The sequence below is a fragment of the Narcine bancroftii genome, chromosome 5 (genome assembly GCF_036971445.1).
Source record: "Narcine bancroftii isolate sNarBan1 chromosome 5, sNarBan1.hap1, whole genome shotgun sequence".
Taxonomy (NCBI): Eukaryota; Metazoa; Chordata; class Chondrichthyes; order Torpediniformes; family Narcinidae; genus Narcine; species Narcine bancroftii.
Genome location: NC_091473.1, coordinates 79,482,013 through 79,509,605, shown reverse-complemented (window position 1 = coordinate 79,509,605; position 27,593 = coordinate 79,482,013). Strand labels below are relative to the sequence as shown.

General features: G+C 38.7%; 1 protein-coding gene across 13 annotated transcripts in view; it reads right to left on the bottom strand.

Annotated features, from left to right (window-relative positions):
* LOC138763574 (uncharacterized) overlaps window positions 1–27,593 on the bottom strand; it is a 138,887-nt gene that overhangs the window by 74,801 nt on the left and 36,493 nt on the right. For 12 of the 13 annotated variants that reach the window (XR_011357664.1, XR_011357666.1, XR_011357665.1 and 9 more), the window contains 2 exons: window positions 25,380–25,528; window positions 6,271–6,330 (listed from right to left, as the gene is read on the bottom strand). Coding sequence is in view for 10 of the 13 variants with exons in the window: in XM_069937943.1 (XP_069794044.1) it covers window positions 6,271–6,330; window positions 25,380–25,528 (209 nt within the window). In the remaining 3 variants the exon portion in view is untranslated. The remainder of the gene's footprint in view (window positions 1–6,270; window positions 6,331–25,379; window positions 25,529–27,593) is intronic. The other variant, XM_069937947.1, reaches the window with a different exon arrangement.

The window sequence follows — 27,593 nt, the reverse complement described above, 5'->3', positions numbered from 1 at the left end:
TTTCGGTTCGGTATAATTGTTCATAGAATTCTCTGAAGTTTTCCTTAATTTCTTTTGGATTATATGTAATTTGTTTGTCTTTTTTCCTTGTTGCCAATACCATTTTCTTAGTTTGCTCTGTCTTAAGCTGCCATGCTAGGATTTTGTGTGTTTTTTCCCCTAGTTCATAATATTTCTGTTTTGTCTTCATTATATTCTTCTCCACCTTATATGTTTGTAATGTTTCATATTTTATTTTTTTATCCGCCAATTCTCTTCTTTTGGTTGTATCTTCCTTTATTGCTAATTTTTTTTCTATGTTTATTATTTCCCTTTCCAACTGCTCTGTTTCCTGATTATAGTCCTTCTTCATCTTGGTTGCATAACTTATTATTTGCCCTCTAATGAATGCTTTCATTGCGTCCCATAGTATAAACTTATCTTCCACTGATTCCGTATTTACTTCAAAGTACATTTTTAATTGTTTTTCAATAAATTCTCTAAAATCCTGTCTTTTAAGTAGCATGGGGTTTAATCTCCATCTATACATTCTTGGAGGGATGTCTTCTAGCTCTATTGCCAATAACAGGGGTGAGTGGTCCGATAATAGTCTAGCTTTATATTCCGTTTTCCTAACTCTCCCTTGTATGTGGGCTGATAACAGGAATAGGTCTATCCTTGAGTATGTTTTATGTCTAGTTGAGTAGTATGAGTATTCCTTTTCTTTTGGGTTTTGTTTCCTCCATATGTCCACAAGTTTCATTTCTTGCATTGATTTAATTATAAATTTGGTTACTTTGTTCTTCCTGTTAATTTTTTTCCCCGTTTTATCCATATTTGGATCCAAATTCAGATTGAAATCCCCTCCTATTAGTATGTTCCCTTGCGTATTAGCTACCTTCAAAAAGATATCTTGCATAAACTTTTGATCTTCTTCGTTAGGTGAATATATATTAAGTAGATTCCAAAGCTCTGAATATATCTGACATTTTATCATAACATATCTCCCTGCTGGATCTATTATTTCCTCTTCTATTTTAAATGGCACATTTTTGCTAATTAATATAGCCACTCCTCTTGCTTTTGAATTATACGATGCTGCTGTTACATGTCCTACCCAATCTCTCTTTAATTTCTTGTGCTCCAATTCAGTTAAATGTGTTTCTTGGACAAATGCTATATCTATTTTTTCCTTTTTCAGTAAATTTAGTAGTTTCTTCCTTTTAATTTGGTTATGTATTCCATTAATATTTAGAGTCATATAGTTCAGCGTAGCCATTTTATATTTTGTTTATCTTCTCTTTCCGTTTTTCCATCATTACCTTTCCTCCTTTTCCATTTCTGTTTTCTTATTTTCAACTCTTTACCAGACAACATTCCTACAACATCCAACATTTTCCTTATTCTCCTATTTCTATCTTCTTTATCCCCAATCTCCCCTTCCCCTCCTGAGTTGCCCTTTATCCCTTGTCGGACAACCACATCTCCCCTCTCCATTTGGATTTGCGAATCCACTCGCAAGCGTCAACTGATTTTGCAGTGACCGCTCTTTTCCCCCCACCCAGCCCCCCCCAGAAAAGATTTCGTTTTTTTATATGTCACAAAGGTCACTCTTTTAGTTCCCTCCTTATTCTCTCTATTCCATTACCTTCCCTTATTAATTCTTGTCTATACTCTCTATGTTTTCCTCTAATTACAGATACTTTCACATATGCCCATTGTCTCTATTCACTCTTATACCTCTTTACCCGCATACATATCAATCGTGGTCATTTTTACCCTCCTTACCCGTCTTCATCCCTCAGTCTATTTTTGTCTTTACCCACATACATATCAATCGTGATAATTTTTGCTCTCATTACCCGTCTTCATCCCTCAGTCTATTTTTGTAATTGTTCTGCAAATTTTCGTGCTTCTTCTGGATCCGAGAATAGTCTGTTTTGTTGTCCTGGAATAAATATTTTCAATACCGCAGGATGCTTCAGTGTAAATTTATATCCTTTCTTCCATAAAATCGCTTTTGCTGCATTGAACTCTTTTCTCTTCTTTAGGAGTTCAAAGCTTATATCTGGATAAATGAAGATTTTTTGCCCTTTATACTCCAGTGGTTTGTTGCCCTCTCTTACTTTTTCCATTGTCTTCTCCAGTACCTTTTCTCTTGTAGTATATCTTAGGAATTTTACTACAATAGATCTTGGTTTTTGTTGTGGTTGTGGTTTAGGGGCCAATGCTCTATGTGCCCTTTCTATTTCCATTTCTTGCTGTAGTTCTGGACATCCTAGGGCCTTAGGGATCCATTCTTTTATAAACTCCCTCATATTCTTGCCTTCTACATCTTCCTTAAGGCCCACTATCTTTATGTTATTTCTTCTGTTATAATTTTCCATTATATCTATTTTTTGGGCTAGTAATTCTTGTGTCTCTTTAGTTTTTTTATTAGATTCCTCCAATTTCTTTTTTAAGTCTTCTACCTCCATTTCTGCTGCTATTGCCCGTTCTTCCATCTTGTCCATTTTTTTCCCCATTTCTGTTAAGGTCATATCCATTTTATTTATTTTCTTTTCTGTGTTGTTTATTCTTCTTCTTAAATCATTGAATTCCTGTGTTTGCCATTCTTTAAATGACTCCATGTATCCTCTAACAAGAGCAAGTACCTCCTTTACCTTGCCTTTCTTTTCTTCTTCTATTTCCCTGTACTCTTCCTCTTCTTCTTCCTCTAGGTTGACCATCTGTTGTTTCTTTGCTGCCCTTTCCTCCTCTTCTTTCTTGTTTCCATTGTCTTCTGTGGTCTCTTCTTGCTGCAGGTGTTCTGCAGCTGTCGTTGCCGGCTGTGGAGATCGACTCCCCAGCTGGTCCCCCCTCCCGTCGGTGTGTTTTTTTTCATGCGCATCGCGCATGCGCGAGGAGTCGCGCATGCGCGGTTGCGCACTTTAACTCGGCTCTGTGAGCCATTGTTGTAGTTCTCTTTCTACCGACCTGAGGTAGTGGGGTCTTCTCTCCACAGCGGGCCTCTTCGGACAGGTAAGGCCTTCACCTTTTTCCTCCGTTGTCTTCTCTTCCTCTCTTCTTTCCGTTGATTTTGATTTTTCTCCTTTTGTCTCCATCTTCTTTCCACCTTTATATTCACTTTTCTTTAACTTGTATTTCTGTGCCTTTGTATTTTCTCTTGTTTTTCCCGACTTTTCTGGAGAGGGCTGGAGTTCACCGTCCGGCCACTACTCCATCACGTGACTCCTCCGCCTGGCAACTTAAAACAGAACAAGCTAAAAGAACTGTATTGGCATCAAGGAAAAAGGACAAACAAATTACATATAACCTAACAAAGATCAATGAAAATTTTAAGGAATTCTATGAACAATTATACCGAACTGAGAACGAAGGGAAAGAAGACAAAATAGATGAGTTTTTAGCTAAAATTGAACTACCGAAATTGTAAGAAGAGGAGCAAAACAAATTGATAAAACCATTTGAAATAGAGGAAATACAGGATATATTTAAAAAGCTACTGAACAATAAAACACCTGCAATAGATTTCTATAAAACATTTAAAGAGTTATTAATTCCTCCTCTCCTGGAAGTAATGAACCAGATAGATGAAGCACAAAACTTGCCAGATTCATGTAAAACAGCAATAATTACAGTAATACCAAAGACAGGGAAAGATCCACTAACAACAGCATCATATAGACCAATATCTCTACTTAATTTAGATTATAAGATAATAACAAAACTATTAGCAAACTGATTGGCCAACTGTGTACCAAAAATAGTAAAACAAGATCAAACTGGATTTATTAAGAAAAGATGAACAACGGATAATGTCTGTAAGTTGATTAACTTAATCCATGCAGTTCAAGAAAATAAGATACCAAAAGTGGCTGTTGCTTTAGATGCAGAAAAAGCCTTGGACAGGGTAGAATCGAATTATTTATTCAAAGTATTACAGAGGTTCAACCTACCAGAAAAATATATTAATTGGATTAAAGCATTATATAAGGGACTATTGGCGAAGGTGACAGTAAATGGATATGTATCGAACCAATTTAAATTAAGTAGGTCAACTAGGCAGGGATGTCCACTCTCTCACTTACTGTTCGCTTTAGCAATAGAACCATTGGCAGAACTGATAAGAACAGAAAATAAAATTAAAGGGATAAAAATAAAGGAGGAGTATAAAATCAGTTTATTTGCAGATGACATCATAGTATACTTAACAGAACCAGAAATATCAATAAAAGAACTGCATAAGAAATTGAAGGAATATGGAGAAATATTGGGTTACAAGATCAACGCAAATAAAAGTGAAGTGATGCAAATGAATAATGCGATTACACAGAGTTTAAAAAAGAATCACCATTTAAATGGCAAACACAAGCAATCCAATACCTAGGTATTAGTTTAGATAATAATTTAGGCCACCTGTACAAATTAAATTATCAGCCACAAATAAAGAAATTGCAGGAAGACTTAGAACATTGGAAAGAATTGCCACTAACATTGATAGGGAGGGTAAATTGCATTAAAATGAATGTCTTCCCAAGGATACAATACCTATTTCAATCATTACCAATTCCCTTAACAGAGAAATTCTTCAATGAACTAAAGAGAATAATAATGAAATTCTTATGGAAAGGGTGGGGGTGGGGGGGTGGAAACCAAGGATAGCACTAGATAAATTAACAGAATGGTACAAACAAGGTGATTTGCAGCTACCAAACTTTAACAATTATTATAGAGCAGCACAATTAAGCTATCTATCAGATTTTTATCAAACAAGGGAAAAACCAGATTGGGCTAGATAAAATAGGGGAGAATGTACCAGAACATATACTTTATAAGTGGGATGAAAAACTGGTGCAATATTGAAGTTCACCAGTACTGCCCCATTTACTCAACATATGGAAGAAGTCACATAGAAAGGAAAAAAACAAATGACCAACTACCAAAATTATTATTCACGCAAAATCAACGAATCCCTTTCACAATAGATAACCTTTCCTTTAGAGAATGGGAGAGAAAAGGAATTAAAAGAATAGAAAATTGTTTTTTTTTTAAATAATTTATTATCATTTGAACAAATGAAGTACAAATATGGAATAACTATGGTATAATGTTTGCATACCACCAACTGAAAACCTACTTAAAGGACAAATTGGGAAGCAGATTGAGATTACTAGAAGGAAACAGCTTTGAATATGTGATTACAGAAACAACGATAATAAAAAGATTTATAACAAACATGTACATCAAGCTGCAAGAGAAGGAAAATGATGAAATGAGCTATAAACCCAAACAAAAGTGAGAAAAAGTTTTAAACATAAAGATAAAAATGAAATATGGGAAAAATAATGCTCTGGAACTATGAAAAATATAACAAACACGAGGTTATGCATGATACAATATAATTGGTTACACAGGCTATATATCACACCCCAAATGTTAAATAAATGGGATCCAACATTACCAGATAGATGTTTTCGCTGTAAGAAGGAAACAGGAATAACAGTACATGCAATTTGGGCATGTGAGAAAGTGAAAAAGTTTTGGGAAGATCTAAATCAGGTATTAAATAAAATCACAAAAAGCAACATACCAAAAAATCCAGAGATCTTTCTACTAAGTAATATAAGAAGTAAAGAATTAGGCCTCAAACTAGATGAAGCGCAAAAAAGATTTATTATGATAGCCTTAGTTGTAGCAAAAAAAATGTATAATGTCAACTTGGAAATCAGAAGAGAGCCTGAAAATACAGCAATGGTACATGGAAATGAATAAATGTATTCCATTGGAAAAAAATAACATATAATCTAAAAAATAAAGGCACATTATTTGAACAAATTTGGGAACCATACATGGAACACCACAGAGAGGGGCTACCGCAGATGTCCACCCCCTAAAATGGTAGAATGAGAAGAAGACAAAATGAACTGACTCAGTGTGTAAAAGTAGATGACACAATTTTCTTGTTTATTTTCATTGTTTGATGACATTGTTTAATGGTTTCATTGTATTGTATATATTGAACATTTAACGGCTTTGGAGGGGGGTGGGAAGGTAGGGGGGGAAAAAAGGGGAGAAAATGCCACTGTGTATATTCAAGCGGGAAATGTTTGTGAGTAACTTGATTGATATGGTTCATAGTGTGAAAAATAAATTAAAAAAAAACATGAAATAAAATTCAGAAGAACATTATTTTGTTTCTGTTAAAATAGTTCTGGCAAATAGATTTTTTTTCCTTCTGATTACCAATGTGCTTATTATTCCAAAATATTGTAAAATGACAGACATTACCTGTTGTTTATCTTCCACAGGAACCAATTTAGAATTAAAGTAGCTCTTAAAGCCTTCAACCTAAGTTAATGAAGTAATCATACAATAAACAACACATTAATTTCAAAGGAATGAACCAGAATAAGTGTATACTTCAAATTATATTAATATCCTTCTTTACCCAATATTTGGTTCCTATTGACTAAATATTACATAATGAAAGAGTACAATTACTTCACATTAGCAGGATATTTTAGCATAAAAAATTATGTTTATAAACAACCACCTGGGCAATCAAGTTCAACAGTTAAAGGCAGAGGAGCAGCTGATTGCACAATTGACTTTCATAGTTGAAGACAAAGGGACTGAAACGGAGAGACTCAGCAGATAGTAGCTGATTGGGCAACAGAGTTCAAAAGTTGAAGACAGAGGAGCAGCTGATTGGGCAATTGAATTCAACAGTTAAAGAGCAATTGAGGTCAGATGACCCAAACATCACTATAAAAGTGAGGGATGGTGTAGTAGAGCAGTCATTGAGGGAGTTGAGTCAGAGTAGAAAGGCTTTGGCTCAAGGGGCTTGAGACGATGATGAGTTTATTTAAGTAAGTAAGTCTCACCCTACTTGAAGAACAAGAAGGATTTAGTAGGTAGGCACAGATAAGGGCAGGTTTTATATCTCATATTTTTCCTCTAGTCATAGCTAGTGGGATGGAATTGGACATTTTGGTGCCTGCATTTTTGCAAAAAAAAAGACATAGCATTTTAGACATTGGGATCCATGGTTTAGTACTGGCCTGGCAACCTCTAGTGTTTCAGAAACTATCTCCCCTCAGGAAACTGTTCTCCTGGTGGTAGTGGCAGATCTAAAAATAGTTGTCATTAATAATGCAGGATATTTTGTATTCAAGTTTATTGTTAATAATTACTATCACTTGTACTAAGGGTTGCTTGGTTAATGATGGGTTTTGCTTTTGTTTGCTTTATTGCAACTTGTCAAAAACTGAATCTCTAGAGAATGGTGACAGTTGTTATAGTCACACTGGTTCCAGTGAGTTGTGCCAGATGTGTGGAACAAAAAAATCTATTTTAAAATAACTGGATTGTTTTTAATGGGTGTTCTTAATTTTTTAATCATTTTAAATTCAGTTAATTATATATTTCACTATATTTAGTTAAATTTGCAATAAATGTATCATTATTTACCAAAAGCCCTTGTTTTTTATTGTCCCTGGACTGTTTTTAATAATTTAAATATTGGTGTAAGCTAATGAAAAGCTCTTGTTTGCTGGGGAAGGGAGTTTCTGCAACACCAGAGGTTCAGGTAGTGTTTCAATGCCAGTGTTTCAGGTAGTGTGGTGGGATAGAGTTGGGCCAGCAGACAGTAAGGGGGTGGTGGGCCATGTTGTGGGCACCAAAATGACCTAGACCTATAGTGGGGATGGCAGCCAAGGCAGGGGAATGCTCTTCCTGCAAAATGTGGGTCAGCAAGGAAGCTAGCAGTATCCTTGATGACTTCATCTAAGAAATGCATCCAACTCCTGACAAACTGAGTTAAGGAATTGAAGTTGGATGAATTCTGGATCATTTGGGAGGCTGAGGGAGTATAGACAGGAGTTAAATGGACACTCATAAATAAAAGGGAGAGAGTACAAGGCACCCTTGTGACTATTCCCCTTAATTCCCCTTGTATACCATTTTTGATACTGCTGGGTTACTGGTGTTGGGGGGGGGGGGTTGAAGGAGGACACAGACAACACCACCCTCATCAATTGGTGATCAGGTCTCTGGCATGGTCTGGTCCTGTGGCAAGGAGAAGAGGAGGTGAGCTGTAGTGATAGGAGATTCCATACTGGGGGAGGAAGATACAGTTAAGAGGCTCTGTGAAGGGATTGAGAATCCCATATTGTATGTTGCCTCTCTGGTGCCAGAGTCTGAGACTTCTCAAATGGAGTTCATGGCATCGTCAGGAGGGAGGGTGAGCAGCCAGATGTCAAGATCAATGACTTGAGTAAGAAGGGTGAAGAGGTCCTCTAAGGGAAGTTCAGGGAGTTAGTTGAAGGACAGGATCTCTGGGTTGCAACCCATGCTTCATACCAATAAGGTTAGAAATAGGAGGATAGTACAGCTTAACTTGTGGCTTAAGACATTATGCAGGAGGGAGGGCTTCAGTTATCTGGATCATTAGGCTTCCTTCAGGGAAGGTGGGACCTGTTCCAATGGGATGGTTTGCATCTGAATTGGAGGGGGATTAATATCCTTGTGAGAAGATTTGCTGGTGCTGCTGTAGTAAGTTTAAAGTAGGGGTGGGAACCAGAGTACTACAGCAGTTAGAGGAGGAAATAGATTATGAAAGTTGCATTTAACATTAAGAGTCAAAGGGTTGTATGTGCTGGAAATATTCTCATGTACATCTATTTCAATGCAAGGCATATTGTATGAAAGGCAGATGTTTTTAAGAGTGTGGATTAGCATGTGAAATTATGACATTGTGGCCATTAGTGAAATCTGGTTGGAGGAAGGGCAGGACTGACAACTCCATATTCTACACTTCTGTTGCTTCAGATGTAATAGTACAGGGGAGGGGTGTGGCAGTGAAAGGGGGAAGAGCGGCATTGCTCGTTTGGGGGCGGGAAAAGGATCACATCTGTACTTAGGCAGGACAGACCAGAGGGCTCATCCACTGAGGCAATATGGGTGGAGCTGAAGAATGGGAAAAGTGGTTGTATTATAGATTGCCCAATAGTCAGAATTAGAAGAGCAAATCTGTGGAGATAAGACAGCTGCAGGAAACACAAGGTTGTGATAGTAGGAGATTTTAACTTTCCACATATTGACTGGAACTCCCATAAATGTAAAAGGGCTGGATGGCTTGGACTTTGTCAAATGTGCTCATGAAAATTTTCTAAATAAATAGAGGTACCAATTAGCATGCAATACTGGATCCCCAATTATGGAATGAGAAGGACAGGTGACAGAGGTATGTGAAGGGGAACATTTTTGGTCTAGTGCTCATAATGCCCTTGGTTTCAAGTTAATTCTGGAGAAGGATAGATCTGGGCCTCAGATTTAAGATTCTAAATTGGAGAAAGGCCAATTTTGATGATATGAGGAAGGATCAAGAATCTGGATTGGGATAAGTTGCTTTCAGGCAAGGATGTGCAAGGTAAGTGAAAGTCCTTCAAAGGTGAAATTTGGAATGTTTGTAGGCAAAGTTAGCAGGCATATTGGGATCTAGTTTAGAAGGGTGTATAGGCAACATGGAGCAAATGAGATACTTGAGGAACACAAAAATGCAAAAGAAAACTCCAATGAAATCAGGTAGGCTAAAAGACATGAGGTTGTTTTGGCAGCGATGTGAAGTGTCTACAGGAATATGAGGTGCAAAAGGATAGTAAGGGACAAAATTGGTGCCCTTGTAGATTAGTGGTTAGCTTTGTATGGAGCCGTAAGAGATGGGAGATCTTAATTATTTTCATTAGTTTTTGCTCGGGGTAACTGCCAGTCAAGGGAAGAACAAGCAGAGGTAATGGAATTGAAGCAGATTAAAGAGGAAGAAGTGCATGCTGTCTTAAAGCAAATAAGGGTAGATAAATCCCTGGAGCTAATAAGATATTCCCTTGGACCTTGAAGGAGGCTAATATAGAAATTTCAGAATCTCTGCCAGAAATATTTAAAATACCCTTAGCAACTGGTGTGGTGCCAGAAGATTGGAGGGTAGCTCATGTTCAGTTGCTTAAAAAGCTTCAAAGTAACCCTGGAAAACTATGAGCCAGTGTGCTGGATGCCAGCAGACAGTAAATTATTGGAAAATGATCCAAGAGATAAGATGTACAAGTATTTAGATAGCCAGGTACTGATTGGAGATAGTCAACATGGCTTTGTGCATGGTAGGTCATGTTTAACCTATCTTGGAGTTTTTGAGGTTACCAGGAAAATTGATGAAGAAAAGACTTGCTGTTACTACATGGACTTTAGTAAGGCCTTTTACAAGGTCTCACATGGGAGGTCAGCCAGCAAGGTTCAGGTGCTCAGTGTTCATGGTGAAGTAGTAAACTGGATTTTGACATTGGCAATGTGGGAGAAGCCAGAGAGTGGTGTTGCACTCCCCAGCAGCAATTGGGAGGAACACAAATGAATGAGTTAAGTTTAACACAAAATGTATTAACTAACAATAATAGAATTAATGTGAAACTGAACACCAGCCTTAATGGCAATTCTATATAAACAGATTATTATACAGCATATGTGGGAGGGGGGGGAAAAACCCAGACCATTATAGTCCAAGCTGAAATGCCCACTTGCCAGTGTCACTTCTATTAGTCAAGAAAGAACAGCTCACAGGTCTGGTCTCCAGGCTTGGGATTATTTGTTTCCTTGCCCACTGATCTTTTAGTTTGAGGCTGTATCAAGATGACCATGGTCCCTATAGACTTTCAACCCTGTCAGGGGGAACACCAAACTGCCTGGAGGTTTGAATGTGACAATAACCACCTTTACTTTCTTCACCCAGGAATTTTCAGTGACCTGGTTACCACATAAGGTTTTTGGAAGGACAAACCAAGAAAGGACATATACAGAAAGTGGTAGGACACTGAGGAGTTTGGTAGAACAGAGGGATCTGGAAATGCAGATGTATAATTCCTTCAAAGTTACATCATGGGTATATAAGGTTGTAAAGAGCTTTTGGCATATTGGCCTTCATAAATCAAAGTATTGAGTTGGATATTATGGTAAGGTTGTATAAGACATAAGGGAGGCTAAATTTGGAGCATTGTGTGAAGTTTTGGCCACCTAACTACAGGAAAGATATCAATAAGATAGAAAGAGTTTAGAGAAGATTTAGTCGGATGCACAGACATTCCAGTCACAGTGGGATGTGACCTGGACTTTGCATTCATCTACCTGGACGACATCTTGATAGCCAGCAGCAGTTGTCAGGAACATCAGTCCCACCTCGGTGAGCTCTACACCTGCCTGAGTGATTTCAGCCTATCAACCTATCAAATGTCAGTTTGGACTCGACTCCATCAACTTCCTGAGCCACAGGATTTCCAAAGACAATGTAACACATCTACCTGCTAAGGTAGACACAGCTCACCAGGTCCAACATGGTCAAGAGCCTTCAGGAGTTTGTCAGCATGGTGAACTTCTATCACTGCTTCATCCCTCTCAGTGGCCTGTATCATGCACCCTTTGTTCACCCTGATGTCTTTGGCCTTGCCTGACATTACTTGAGAAGGTGAAGGAAGCCCTAGCAGACACTGCTGCTAACTCACCTCAGACATCCTGACCACCCTCACAGTAGAGGCAGTTTGTGAGGTGATGGGACAGTTGATCAAAAGGCACTGGCAACTGCTGGTGTTTTTCAGTTGGCACCTGAGGGCACCCAAGCTTAAGTACAATGCTTTTGACCAGGAGCTGTTGGCACACATTTCAGGTACTACTTAGAAGGCAGACTGTTCACCACTTTCACAGACCACGAGTTGTTGACTTTTGCATTCGCAGAGGTCCAATTCTTTGTTAGCCCTCCAGCAGTGACATCTATCCTACATCTCCAACTACACAATGACCATCAAGCATGACTCTGAAAGACAACATTGTGGCAGGTGCACTTTCCAGGCCAACCATCCAAGCCTTGTCCCAGGGAACAGACTACAGCACTGGTGCAGGCACAGCAGATGGACAATGAGATGCCCAGCTACAAGACCAGTCTCAGGTTTGCAACTGCAAGACATCCCCATAGGTCCAAGTGAGAAGACCCTGTATGACATGGCTGCTGGTCAACATTGCCCCATTGTCCTGGCAGCCTGGAGATGGCAAGTTTTCAACTCCTACATGGGCTAGCACACCCACAATTGTTGCCAGCAGGCTTGTGTGGCACAGCCTCCAAAAACAAATGAGCAGATTGGCAAAAGCATGCATGCAGCACCAAACAAGGTATAGTAGTTCAAATCCACCCACTGAAGGTTTGACCACATCCATGTGGAAATTGTGGGGCTCCTGCCAGTGTTGTGAGGAGCATGATATTGCCTCACTACATTGGATTGCTTCACACGATGGCCAGAGGCAGTCCCACTCACTGACACAACTATTATCTCTTGCACCTGAGCACTTTGTGGCCTGGGTGGCATGTTTTGGATTACCAGCCCATATAACCTTCAAATGCTCGATTCACCTTCAGGCCTGGCTAGCCTGTGGGGAACACAACTACACCACATGACTGCATACCACGTGCACTCGTGGGTTAGAGTGTTTCCACAGATACTTAAAGTTGGTGCTCATGGCTCACCTGAAGGGATCCAACTGGGTAGACTAGCTTCCCTGGTTCCTGTTGGGAATCTGCATGGTGCCACAAGGAAGATCTGGACACATTAGCTAAGCTGGTTTAAGGACCACCCCTGGTTGTTCCCAGTGAGTTTGTACCAGCCCCATGGGGGTGAGGAAGAACCTGCAGCAGTTCTGGACAAACTAAGCAAAAGACATCACAGCGTGGACAGACTTGCATGCCCAAAGATCTGCAGAACTGCTTTTGAACAAGAGGAACAGGGGTGCATTTGCAATGCCTGTATGAAGGACTCTTCAAGGTGGTCAAGAACAATGGGTCAATGTACATCTTGGACATGGAATGGGGGGGGGGGTGTGGTGAAGGGAAGAAAGAGGTGGTTTTCACAGTAGACTGACAAACTGGCCCATGTGGTCTAGGCACCATGGCATGCAGGTAGATCACCAAAACAGAAAATTATCCAGACTTCGGGTGTCGGGAAGTGTATCGCCAGTTCTTTGTGGGGGGGTGGTGTTTATGTGGAAATTTCTCATTACATGAATGAAACGACTCCCAAAATAGTGGTCACACGTTGGCAGGGAGGGCAGCTCACAAGATGGCACTGGGTCGTCTTCATCGTAGGGAGAAAGTCTGCATGCAGGTTAAGTATGTACCAATGACAAAATTTCTGGCGAGAGTGGTGGAAATGGAAAAACTTACAAGCTTAGGCTGGAGACCTGATTAAAGCATCCTTGACTACAATTCCAAACATGTCTGTCATTATTACATTAGTGCTGTGTAGCACATCAAACACTGCAATAAATTTTAATTTGAAAATGGATGTTTAATCTACGACAGACATTTCTCCAGACTTGAGTATCTGATATCTATTGATGGAGGACTAAATAATACATGTATATCTATTTCAGGCTATTTAATGTCACAATAGAAGAGCAAAAAGTGGCTATGGAAATCATTGTAATAAACAAAATAAAAGCAACTAGAATAACAATAGCTACATTATTTAAGATGTGTTAAATACTCCAATATATGATACTTTTGGCAATGTGAATGTGGACACGTTATTAGTTACAAATTTATTTTGGTATAGGATTCCATTCTCAAAGTAATTCCTTTTAGAAAGGTATTGAAAGATGATCCTAGCAAACTGATGCCTATTGAAATTGAAGCTCATTCTACATGTAACAGAAGATTGTGGTAGAGTTTTCCTTTTTATGCAGTCCTTTGGAATTGAGATTGACCTATTTTCATTCCAGTTTTTTGGGTTCTAATGAGGCTAATATGGGAACTGCAGACTCTTCCACAAAAGGGGAAGGCAGATGTGTAATTTATGGGATGATGTTCTCCTACCACTGCTTAATGGCAGCACTGCCAGAGCTGTGTAATTGCAGTGCAGAGTGGAGACATGCACTTCCCTGAATGATTCAACGATCTGGTCATAATGTTGGAGGTTCTGAACTGGCATTAAATAATCTGTGAGATGCTAACTAAAATCCTGCACCACAGGTCTGTGCTGAAAATGGTGGTGCCTATGCTTGGCACCTGCCACAAAGGGGTTGCAGACTCCAGGAGCAGATCATCCATGGATGGTACCAGAAATGAGAACACACCACCTCCCACCACCATTGAGAAGAAGCAGAGGAAATGGTGATCATGGCAGCATACCAGCAAGGGGCTCAGCAGATGAGGGAACAGCACAAGCTGAAGGTTGCTGGAGAATGGCTCGGGGAACCAGGTATTGGAGTCAGGATTTGAGAGTGCTAAGGCAAAGGACTTCTGAAGACTTTCTGATCATGTCAGAGTTTTGAATCTGGAGCTTAGATGGCCAATGAATCGAGCAGGAGTCTGTGCAGCTACAGGGGCTGCGGGAGCATTGGAGTCAAATCCACAGCACTGACTCTGAAGGGACTATTTTTCTTTTTTCTCTTACTCTAAGGGGTGATGTTAATAGCAACTGTCTGCTTTATAGCAGGCAGAGGCAATTTTATGTAATATTGCATGTTCTGTACTATTACATGACAATAAAAGAATCTTTAATCTTAAGCTAATCCTCTGTGTACACTAAATGTGTGGCTCCAATGTTCTGAATTCCATCCTGATTGTTCCTTTCTAAAATTTAAGATAGTCATGGGCCAGATAAAACCAGAAATCTATAAGGGGGATTTTACATTCCTTTAGTTGCCCTTGTATTTTTTTCCTCTCTGACAATCTCTTCAAATGCCAGAACATAGAAGAATGTCTGGTTCGGGAGTCTGTTAGAATTACGAGCAATGTGGTCTGGAAACATGGCTGAATGAATGTAACTAGCACCTCAATACTGTGGGATGATGGCCAGAGAAGATTCTAATGGTTCTCTTATCTCCCCAGTGAATTTGGTGGAAGTTGAAATGTTGCTGATTTTTCCCCCCTTGATGTCGAGGGGTAATTTAGGTTTCAAAAATATATGGGTGAGATCATTGCTGTGTGATTGACCTTGAAATGCTGGACTTCATACTCTTTTCCATGAATAATCAAAGGTGGTGATGAACTTACCAAGCAATGGCTTCTGAGCTATGGGGAAATGGTCCACATTTTTATGAATCATTTTTGTCTGAGGCCTTTGTGATGCAATGCAGTCGATTCATTGTGAAGGTTGGAAAAGGATCTGGGACTTGTCAATTTTGTGATAAGGTCCCACTTGTTTGGTTCAGTGACAGCGCATCATGGTAGTGAGAACCCATTTTATAGTACATTTTGATGTTTAGTTACCATTTTGCTCAAAAATAAATTGTCCAACTCCGTTTAAATTTTAATGCCCATTGTTGTTCTCTATTGAATGTGATGACCCATTCAGGATTTTAAAAAAGTATCAAGTTATTTTGCTCCAATTCCATAATCAGCATAATTACTAGGCAAGGAGAACATCAAATGTAAAACTTACCCCTAAAATCTATTCTCTGGACAGGTACTGGAAAAGGTTTTGACATTGTGCACCTAGGGCACAAACCGACCTTCCAGATGAAGCAGAGTTTTACCCGAACATCATCCAAAATAATTAAGTGTACTTGCTGTGTGTTCTCTATTGGTGAGACCAAATGCAGATCGGGTGACTGCTTCGCTGAACACCTACATTCAGTGTCCAAGCTTGAACTTCATATAGCAAATTATAGTACTTCAATTACTTGCTGCATTTGAAGACTGTCCTTGGCCTCCTCTATTTAACTTGATGAACAATGCATCAACTTGGACAGCCTTAAATCTAATGGTGTGAACATTGAAAAGTAAAACACAAAAGTCTGTAAACAATGTGGTTGAAGAAACTCAGCAGGTCAAACAGTGTACTGGATATAGTAAAGGTACATAGCCAATGTTTCAGACTTAAGCCCTTCATCAAGGTATTGAAAATTGTCAGTAGGTTTGCAAACAAAGTGATGGGGGAGGAGAGGGAGGAGAAAAGCATGGACCCACAGGCAAGAGTTAATAGGTGGATAAGGGAGGGGAAAGAGCAGCAAGCAGGGGAAGGAGGGTTGGCTCTGTGAATAGAGAGGTAAGGGGATGGAGAGTTGAGGGAAAGGAAACAAAAGGGAGGGAAAATTGATGGTAGACTAGCAGAAATTGGAGAAGTTGATGATGCATTTATGCTATCAAAGGGATATTCCTGAGGGATTGTGGGCATGGAGCATTGAGACAGGAGGGGGAAATTCAATAACCCAACCACAAACTAAGGTACGAACAAGGCAATTAAATGTATTAGCTTTAATGTTAATGATTTTAATGGACATTAAAAAGATAAGTATTGGCTCCTATCAAGGTGTTGACCTGGCCTCCTATCAGGACATTCATTTAATGGAATCTAAACAGTTGAAATTAGAGGGTAGGTTGGCCAGGCCATTGCATCCTCTTTTAATTCAAAAGCAAGGGGAGTGGCAATATTTGTAGGGAAGAATCTCCCATTTGGACTGCAAGATGTGACTACAGATCCAGCAGGTGGGTATGCTCTGATGTACTTTCAGATATATTTGGAACACAGGACCTTGATGAACTCATATGAACCCAATACAGATGATAAGTTTATCAGAGACAACTTTTAAAAACTGGCTGACTCATGAAAACATTCTGGTGGGCGGAGACTTTAACTGTTGGTTGGATCTGGATCTAGATAGATCAGAAAGATGAGAGCTAAAGCTGTACTGGGGTTAATTGAGGAGCTGAATTCTGGATATCTGGAGGAGGCTTCATTCAGAGGAGAGAGATTATTCCTTCTATTTGAGACTTTGACTCCTACTCAAGGATAGATTTATTTTTGACTACAGCTCAATTACAGAGTAGGATCATAAAAATCTAATACAGTGAGACTTTTATAAGACCATTCACTTCTTGTATTGACTATTGATATGCCAGATAAGCAAAATATAAAGCAAGGTACTATGAGCTAGGGGAATGAGCACACATGATCCTCTCCTGGCAGTTGAAATCTGAGCAAGCCTCTAGAACGATAATGGAATGAAGTCAAATACAGACAAGATCTCCTATAAAGAACATAAATTAAGCTTTTAAACAATTTTGTATGAATCTTGATCAGTGGGGGATTTGAATAAATAGTTTCCTGTCACAACTGGACCTTCCAAATTTGAATCTAGAAGAACAGGGGGTTTAAAAATGCTCCCTTTAATCAAGTCGAGATAGGGGAAGCATTGCATCCTTGCAAGTTAATAAATCCCCCCAAAACGTTATAAAGAATTTAAAGATTTATTGACACCTCTATTTATGGAGGTACTAGATCAAGCAGTGACAACCTGTTCACTCCTGGAGTCTCTCAGTAGCAATTATTACACTAATTCCCAAAAATTATTATCAGGGAACCTAAATGAAGTTCATCACCTCCCTCTTTAAAAGAGGAGACAAGTCTTCTTGGGTAAAATTGGAGCTGCTTAAGGTTGGTGAGAAGATGGCAGAAAACTTTATATAACTTTATATAAATGGAATTCTTAATTCTGGCCCTAAGGAAGCCCCTTTACTAAAACATTATTACAATTTAGAATAAACTCAAAAGTTAAATTGGGGGGGGGAGGTGGGAAGGAGCTCTTGCCCAAAACACCCTGAGCTCAAAATAAATTAATTCATTAATTCTGTTAACAATTGATGATAACATTCTAGAAACTTGGTCTCAGAGTGGGATCAAATATATCAAAGATTGTTTTTGAGCAGGGATAATTTGACATTTGAACAAATCAGGAATAAATTTGGAGCTTTAAATATCCATTTTCAGTTAAGATCTTATTTAAGGGATAAATTAGGTCCAGCACTGACTTCACCGCAATGCTCTGAAATAGAGATTCTGATTCAAAAAGGATCACAAAAAAATGTATCTGAAAACTGAAATCTGAATTATCCAATTTGCACTTTTGATGTGGTCAAGATGTAGGGACCTTTTTGCATTTGATCTGGTCATGACCCAAGATGAGATCCTTCTGGGAAGATTTGTGGAATCCCCTGGAACAAATTACTGGTATTTGATACCCTCAGGTACCAGAATTGTTTTTACTGGGGGAAATTGGCAGATATAAGACCTAAAATCAGGCTTTTGAAATGTCAATTGAAATTTGTTAAACTTGCTTTAGTGGAGGCCAGGAAAGCCATTATTTGGAAATCTGATTCCCAACTGAGTCTGACCCACTGGAAGTCAGAAATCCATAGCTGTGTTCCCCTGGAGAAGATTACTTACAACCTCAAATTGTTACACATTTTTAAGAATATGGAACCTGTATTTTATATATGGGGGGGGGCACGTGATGTCAGAGAAGGAGTAGGAGTGGAAAAACTGTGAATTCATTTTTAAAAATGACAAAAATACCCTAATATTAAAGTATAGAAAGAATTAAATAATTGCCAAAGCGATGGGGAAGATGACAAATGATAAAGAAATTATTGCCTCAATATCCCACTATGATCCTGTGCAACGGCCCAGATGGTGAAAATGGCGGAGCCTGCTCGAAGCACTCAGGGAGGAGAAGACTATAATGGAGTAACAACTTGCTCTGCAGGTGGACAGGCAGCGGAAATTGTCTCCAGAAGTCTCAAGGAAGCAGAGCTAAGTGGGAGGAGTAAAATTTGTGTGCCACAACAGAAGAAACTAAACCCGCACTACTAGGTGAGCCCCACACACTGGGGGGGGGGGGGGGGAAAGAGGGCCAAGGGCATTACTGGCATGGGGAATCGATTGAGTGGGTGAAGGAAGACACGAGCATTCAAGGCTCTGTACCAAAAGAAGAGGAAGAAAAGGTGCAAAGAGCACCCAAGACTTGTCCTTGCATGCAAAGAAGGATGAGTCCTGGGCGCAGTAGCGATGCTCCAACTCAGCGGTGATGGTGACAGGCAGTAGCAGCGCGGATGAAATTAACAACTGAACCGCAGAGTCAGGAGATAAAAGACAACTGGAACCTTTTATGAAAGTCATTAAAGTGATTATAGAAACAATAATAGAGCTTCGGAAAACAGAATAAATAATTCTAAGATTTGTCAATGGAGCTGGGAGAAGTTGGGAAAGCTATGGGAGAACTATCAGGAAGGGTGACTGCAGTAGAGAAAAGAATGGAAAGGATGGAAGATAATGTGGAGAGATGGGGAAACCTTGGCAAGGGAGAAAGGGGAAAAAATGGGTTAGACTAGATAATCCAGAGAACCTTGGCAAAAGAAATAACAAAAATTGTAGGGGTGAAAGAGGAGATAGAAGGGAGGGATCCAATAGCATTCTTTAGGGAATGGATCTCAAAAATATTGGGGGGGGGGGCCTCCAAATATGAAAGGCTAGTCACTCACCCCTTCCAAAGCTAGGTCTGGGATAGAAACCCTGATCTGTCCTGATCAGATTGGCCACATTCCATGAAAGGGAAAAAAATCTTATAGGCAATGGCTCTGGGAGCAAGGGAGAGGGGTGGATCTGTGGAATATGAGGGGGATAAAGTCTGCTTCTATCCAGACAGAAAATTTTAAGAAACAAGGGAATTGTCAACTTTTCTATATCCAGCAACCCTGAAAATATTCCTGGCAACAGGAGGGGGGAATTAAAAAAAAAATTATGCCATAGAGGCATTGAAATATGTTAATACATTGTTTACTGCCCACAATAAAACCCCTGAGAGAGAAGGGATTCTAGGCTAAAGGCTGTGTATACAGTTGGCTGTACATAATATAAATATAATTAAAGCAAATGTTATACTTTGGTTTAACAAAAGTAAATGTCATTTTTAAAAAAAGAAAAAACATTCATTATGAGCTCCGGAGTGACTAAGAAGGTGGTGAGCATTGAGGATTGATGCAATGGGCACGCCCTTGGATGAGAAGGGCAGTGGCGCCAAGTGGTTTAGAGTTGGTGTCATGGAGAAAGAGGGTTGGGTTTGGAGGGGGAGGGGCAAAAGGTGTAAAGGCTATATACTACCTATTTAGTTTTTTTTTTTAAAAACGGTCTTAATTTCCCAGGATTTATTTTGTACATAGCCAGCAGGACCAAAAGGAAGAGCACGATGGACTGGAAAAAAGGAAAGTCTTTTGTGAGAGAGGTAAAGGGAAAGGGAAGCAATCATAGGAAAATGAGCTGTGGAAATGGATAAAACAATCACATTTTTGAGCTTCAATGTTAATGGCTTAAATGGTATTGGTGAAGAGGAACACTTGGCACATTCATTTTTAAAAAAAGGCAGATGTGGGCTTTTTATCAGGAGACCCATCTTACAAATAGGGAACATCAAAAACCTTAAAGAACCTGGGTGGGACAAATGATAGTGTCCTCCTTTAGCTCTGAGGCAAGGGAATAGCTATTTTAATAGGCAAAAAATGTCCCAGTAAAGGCTGAAAGCAGGGTCATAGATCCAGCAGGTAGATTTTTTAATGGTACACTGTCAAATATATTCTGAACTCTACATACTCATGAATATATATCCCCCTAATTTTGATGACTAAAAATTCATACAAAGTGTCTTTTTGCAATTGGCAGAAGGGTGGGAAAATGTCTTAATTGGAGGGGACTTCAATTTTTTCCTGGATCTGGTAATAGACAAATCAGCCAAGAAAGTGACAAGAGCTAGGGCGGCAAAAGCAACCCTTGCCTTCATGAAAGAGCTAAATTGAGTGGATGCTTGGCAAGGGCAGCACTTGTGGGAGAGGGATTACTCCTTCTACTCGAAACAGCATGACTCTTACAACTGAATTGATTTGTTTCTTGCCCTGGCCCAGCTAAAAGACAATTGTAGAAACTGAATATACGGCAAGGCTATTATCAGATCATTCATCTTTGACCTTAAATATTGTCATGCAGATAAACAAGCATGGCATATAGCTGGCACCTCAATCCATTGCTTATGGTGGGGAGGGGGGGGGGGGAAGAATGGAGTTTTGCAGTTATGCTAGAGCTCAAATAGAAATGTTTTGTGAAACAAACTGTGCCTCTACTGCTAATAAACTTCTGCTATGGGATACATTAAAAGCTTACTTGAGAGAACAAACAATTGGATATACTAAAAGTATTAACAGAGCATATTGTAACAAGCGATAACTTGAATGGAAAAGGACTACCAAAGATCAGGCTCTGAAGGAAAGTTCAAAACACTAATCAATAAAAAGCTCAAGTACAATACTTTGCAAACATACAAAATGGAAAAAAAAGCAATATTAAGATCCAAGCAGAGGAACTATGAGCTAAGGGAAAGAGCCCACAAAGTATTGTCCTGGCAGCTGAGGGAAAAGGAAACCATAAGGACAATCAATCCAATTCAAATAGGGCCGGTCAGGATTTCTTATAAACCAGAATAAATAAATGAAGAGTTTAGACAGTTCTATACATATACAAATCTGAGTCAAAGGGGGATTTGGACAAATGGAGGAATTCTTATCCAACTTGGAATAGTCAAATTTACAATCTGAGGAGCAGGAAGGATTAAATACTCCCTTCTCAGAGGAAGAAATAGTAAAAGTATTGAGCATGCTGCAGACTAATAGGTCTCTGGGGGAGGAAAGGTTCCCTTTGGAGTTTTATTTGGAATTCATGGACCTATTAAAGCCACTATTTATGGATGTGGTGGAACAGGCAGCTGAGTCCCATACCTTCCTGGAGTTTTTTTGGTGGCAATAATTACAGTAGTTCCCAGAAAGGATAAGGACCCACTAAACCCATCCTCTTATAGGTCAATCTCACTTTTGAATACGGATTATAAAATATTAGCTAAAGCTTTGGCAAATAGATTAGCTCGGTATTTAACAAAATTAGTAAATCAAAATCAAGTGGGGTTTGTGCAGAAAAGACGATCAGAAGATAATATGTAGGCTACTTAATATAATACACCTGGCACAGTCAAGGGCGGATCTAAGTACAGCCATGTCTCTCGATGCTGAGAAAGCCTTTGATAGACTGGAGTGGGATTTTTTTGGTGAAAGTAATGGAAACATTTGGGTTTTGACAGCCATTCATAAATTAGGTTAAAACATTGTACCACAAACCCAAGGCCAAAGTTCACTAATGGACAGACATCACTGGCTTTCTAACTGACCATATCTAATAGACAGGGTTGTCAACTATCCCCTGCTCTGTTCATATTGGCTATTGAACCATTTGCTGAAGCCATTTGCCAGGATCCAGGCATCAAAGGGTTTAGACTGGGCTAGGAAGAACACAAAATTAACATGTTTGCGGATGATGTCTTGATATACTTGACAGAGCCAGTAGGTCAGGCTGTAGACTATACTGGATGACTATGGCAAAATCTCAGGATATAAAATTAATTACAATAAGAGTAAAATAATACTGCTAACAAAAAGGGAGTATGAGAAATATCAATGGGAGAGTAAATTTAAGTAGCTGCAAAAGGGGATGAAATATTTGGGAATATAATAATAGATAACTTACAAAATGTATATAAATTATCTCCCCCTACTTATAAATATTGAGGTGGATGCACTTGCCTATAAAGTTGATGGGCAGGATTAACTGTTTTAAAATGAACGTGATGCCAAGGCTACAATATTTTTCAATCTTTGCCCAGACTGCTGCCCCAGTTTTTTTCCCCCCAAGGTTCTTAATGGATGTGTCAGACAATTTCTGTGGAAGAGTAAAGTGGCTAGAATTTCCATGGAAAAATTGACCTGGGACTATAGCCTGCAAAGAATGAGGCTCCTGGATTAAAAAAAATATTATTGAGTGCCCCAGACAAGGTTTATTCCTTTGTTCTTTGAGGGGTACAGTTTACCCTCCTGGGCACAAATTAAAAACAGAATTACACACGGTAGGGAAGGAGATAGCAGGAGAAATTATTTATAAATGGGATACCAAATTAATAGTGCAAAAAATGGACTACCCGATACTAAAGCATATAATCTGAATGTGGTAATTATTTGATTAAAAGTAGAGTTGTCCCCTAAAATGTCCCTAACCCAGAACAAATTAATGACTATGGGTAACAAGATCCTGGACACCTGGTGCCAGAAAGGGATCAGGTGTTTTGAGCCTGTTGTGAGAAGGGGAAGTTTGTCATTTGAGAAATTTAGAAAATACAAATTTGACTTATCAAGCAAGACCTTCTTCTGCTATCTTCAATTATTATCTTTGTTAAGGGACCAATTAGGTCTGTCTATGGTCCTGCCACTGTGCAGTGGCATAGATGCTCTAATTCGAAAAGGGATCACACACAAATTCATTTCAGCTATGTATCTCCTGCTCCAAGATGAGAGCCCAAAACTGGGTCTCCATAAAGCGAGGCAAAGATGGGAGTCAGATCTAGGAACAATTCTTGAGCGATGCTGGTCCGACTTCTGCCAGGACAGCATGAAGGTGGTTATTAATGCCAGATATAGGCTGGTGCAATAAATTTTTTTTGCACCAGCTATACCTTGCACTGCAAAAACTGCAGAATTGTTTTAAATGTGGCGCAGAGACAGGAATTTTTGAGCATTCAATGTATCTATGCACCAAGGTGAGACCCTTCTGGGTAGAATTGGGGGATATTTTTGAAATAAATTACAGGGGTGGAGTATCTGCAGAACCCAGTGTTGTTCCTGCTGGGGGATATTATGGACGCAAGTCCAAGATTGTCCACACCCATATTCAATTCGTGAAGGTTGCCTTGGCAGTGCCCAGGAAGTGAATAATGATTACCTGGAAATCTGACTCAGTTAAGCACAAGATAGAACACAGAGATGCAGAGCTGTGTTCCCCTGAAGAAAATAATTTATAACTTAAGAGGGAGATATGACACATTTGTTGAAGTGTGGCAGCCATACTTGTGACATATTGAAATGCAGGAGTGATTATCCTTCCTGTGGCCTTTTTCAATAGGAAAACAGAATCACACAAGCCCTGAAATTCTGAGAACTAGGAGACCATTTAGAATAAACAATAGTGCAAAATTCGATAATGTGTTGATTCTTCCTCCTTTGTATATCAACAAGTAGTGGCAGAGAAATTGCAAGAGAATAGAATCCTTGCAGGCAACTGGGTGGAAGGAAATGTAGTTGTGGGAGCTAGTGGGTTTGTAAAATATGTCTGTGGAAAGCTATCTCCTGAGATGGACCAGGTGAATTTGAGATCAGGGTGAACGTTGGCAGTGAAGTGAATGAAGTTGATGAGCTCATTGCGGGTGCACGAAGGCAACTTTGTGTAATATTAAATGTCTGATTTGTGTAATATTTCATGTTCAATATTACAACCCCATTGTAGTCATCAATATAGCGGAGGAAGTGTTGAGGGGCCTTACCTGTGTAGGTTTGCAACTTAGATGGCTCCACAAAGCCCACAAATAGACAGGCATAGCTGGGACCCATCTGAGTACCCATAGCTACTCCTTTGATTTGAAGGAAGTGAAATGGGTCAAAGGAGAAGTTATTAAGAGTAAGAAGTTCTGCCAGGCGGAGGAGAGTAGTGGTGGAGGTCTCTTTCAAGAAAGAAGCAAAGTGCTTTGAGACCTTCAATATGGGGGAAGGGATTGGATGTCCATAGTAAAAAAAAATAGGTGGTCCAGTTCAGGGAATCTGAAATCAATGAAGAGATAGAGGCCATGTGAGGTATTGTGAATGTAGGTCAAGAGGGATTGGACCAAAGGAGAAAAGGCAGAGTTGACAACAAAAATATAAATTTTATTTTCTAATATTGGGTATACTCCACCCCTGTCTGATCTCACTGGTTTAATTTCTTTACCTAATGCTGTTAACCTTTCCTTCTAATCTTCCCCCCTCCCACCCAATGATCTATCCCTCTTTCTGTTTCTCCACCTCGCCCACTCTTTAGTCCAATACCCTGTGACCTATTGGCATCTCCACAGCTCAATTCCTCCTTCATCTATGTAAGATGACCCCACTTTTACCTTAGTCTCGATAAAACGGTCCAAATCATGGACTTGCCATTTCTACCCATGGATGCTGCTTGGCCTGCTGAGTTTCTGCAGTAGCTCACTGTTTGCTTTAATGCTTTCTTATTTGGTACTGCATTGATAGTATTAGGGAATGCAATCTTTTTCCAGTCTGAAACTGGAAATTAATAAGTTATTAATATGAGTTTTTTTTCAAAGAACAGAGTTAGGATTGTAAATAGAAATTTTGTTATATCCCATCAGGTTGAGATGTCACCACAATTTGATAGAATAGAATTTTGGAGCAGCTTGTCATTTTTAAGCAATGTTATTTAAATTATCCATATGAAATATCAGTAATTTTTTTTAAGTTTACCTTGTTATAACTGTGCTATAAATATACTTGAAATTGACCAGTAATATATTTAAATTCATTTGTACAGAATTTGACAAATGCCTTGCATTTAGCTTTCTTCTCATCGTATTTGTAGCTAATGTTAAATAGTTTGCATGCTATGTTGCAATTAAATAATTACCTGATGTTTAAAATATTCAATTTGTTTACTTAGTTTCTGAGCCATTTGCTCTCCAGTTGTCTTGGAAACTTCAGAAATAGATTGACAAGAATCTTGTTTATATCCAACAGAAGTAACTGATAATGACCTAGAACAGTTGTTTGTTGATTCTGCCAAAAAGAAAATGCAGAGTTTAGTTCTATAATCTTCATGGTTTGTAATACATTTATAATGTTTCAATATATCTAAAGGAAAAAATAGTCATGTACTTGTATAACATTCTTCATGATCTTAGAATGTTTCAAATGCTTTACATCCTATGAAGTGCATATTGATATGTACTGTAATCATTTTTGTGATGTCAGAAATGCAACAGCTAAATCACACACAGTAAACTCCCAAAACAGCAGCAGGTTAATGATCAGATCTGTTTTAAGTGACACAGATTGCTGCAAATAGCAAGTTTTCATTTGGTTGATATGTTTAATTGAACAGTCAGATTAGGTTGAAGACCAATCCTTTTTTGGATATACTGGCTACATTCCTTTTTTTTTTCAAGTTTGGATTTGTTTGTATGACATATTTAAGGTAGCTAGTACCATGGTGTCTGATGGGTGGAAATTTAAAAACAAACTAATTGCTACTCAAAGCTTGTGCATTAATATTCATTTAAAATACAAATTATATGTTCTGTTTTATGACAAATGCCCTTGGACTAATATTGTACAGAAATTTACAAACTAATTTAAAATAAATACAATTTTGTAGATTTGTTACTTCACCAAATAGTTCCATATATATAATTGGAAAATGCAGACTTTGATGTAATGGAATAAATTATAGCCATTATCCTAATAGATTGATGATTGATGTTCAGTCTAGCTATCAATTTTGAAAATATTGGTTACAAAGTACATTATTCAAAACTTCATTAAGACAGATGTGATGGAATATTTCGGAATGTTTTCAGGAGATAAATTGGTAAAATTAGAGTAGGTTACATACACACACTTTAAAACAGATCTTATTTGAAATACTGAAGAATTCATATTCAGTGACTTTACAGAAATTATGGAGAATGCTATGCACATTTCATGAATAGGTGCTAATTGAAGTGATGTCATGAAATAAATGGACCATTGTCTTGGAAGAACAACCAGAGCCAGGTTGTCAGTTTTGGACCTTTTTGCAAGCCTTTTGACCTCTCTGCAAAGTGCTCACTCAGAGGTCATTGAGAGGTTCCTTTTTTTATACCTAAAACAAGATTGACCAAAAGATGAACTCTTATTGTTTGCTGGAGAAGGAGTTTTTGCAAGCGAGAGAGAGAGAGTGAAGGACCTGCTGCTGGCAGTTTGAGTTTGAGATAGAGAAAGAGACAGAAGGGAGTCTTTGACTCTGTGTGACACAGAAAGCTGTAACAAGCCAGGAGTAGTTCGTTGGAACTGAAACAGAAGCTCCAGAGTGGTGGATGGCTGGAAGTGCTATCTGTCTGATGTTTCTTTTGGAATCTGTGGTAGCCTGAAAGAAAGAGGTTATCATCTGGAGAACCCTGATGGGGCAAGTTTCATCAGCAAGACATTGAGATGACTAATGGTGGTACCTCAGTTGTGGAAAACCTGGAACAACACATCTCTCTCTGCAAACCATTTACCTTTCGAGCACCAAAGCCAGGTGAACTTTATACATGTTAAATTCTGTGCACAGTATAAGAATTACCTGCAATCAGTGAACTTGGAAGAATGAGAAGTGAGATTGAACTGTGAACCAAAGAACTTTCTTAGATTTACACACATATTACATACACGTGCACTTAGAATTACAAGTTAGTTTGATTCTGTTTTCATGTTTAAACACAATTAAAAACTTAAGTAACCATTTGTTGTGGTGAATATCTATTGCTGCTGGGTTTTTGGGTTCTTTGGGCTCGTAACACAGACTTCTATCTTTAAATTTCATCTTTTAACAAAAGGCTTATTAATTTTGTGTTCAATTATGAAAATCAGTGCTATTGTTACAATATTGAAGCATGTGTAAGGTAACAATTTTATAGAATATTTAAAACTTTGCATATTCACACTTTAGTTTCCCATTATTAGATCTATTCAAATTTATTTTATTTTTGTAATGTCAAAGTACTGATAAATAGGAGTTGAAAATGTGTGTGTGTTGATCATTTAAAAGTTTTGCAATGTCCATGTGAGCATTTATGGTTCAATTCTGGATTTCATGGGAAAG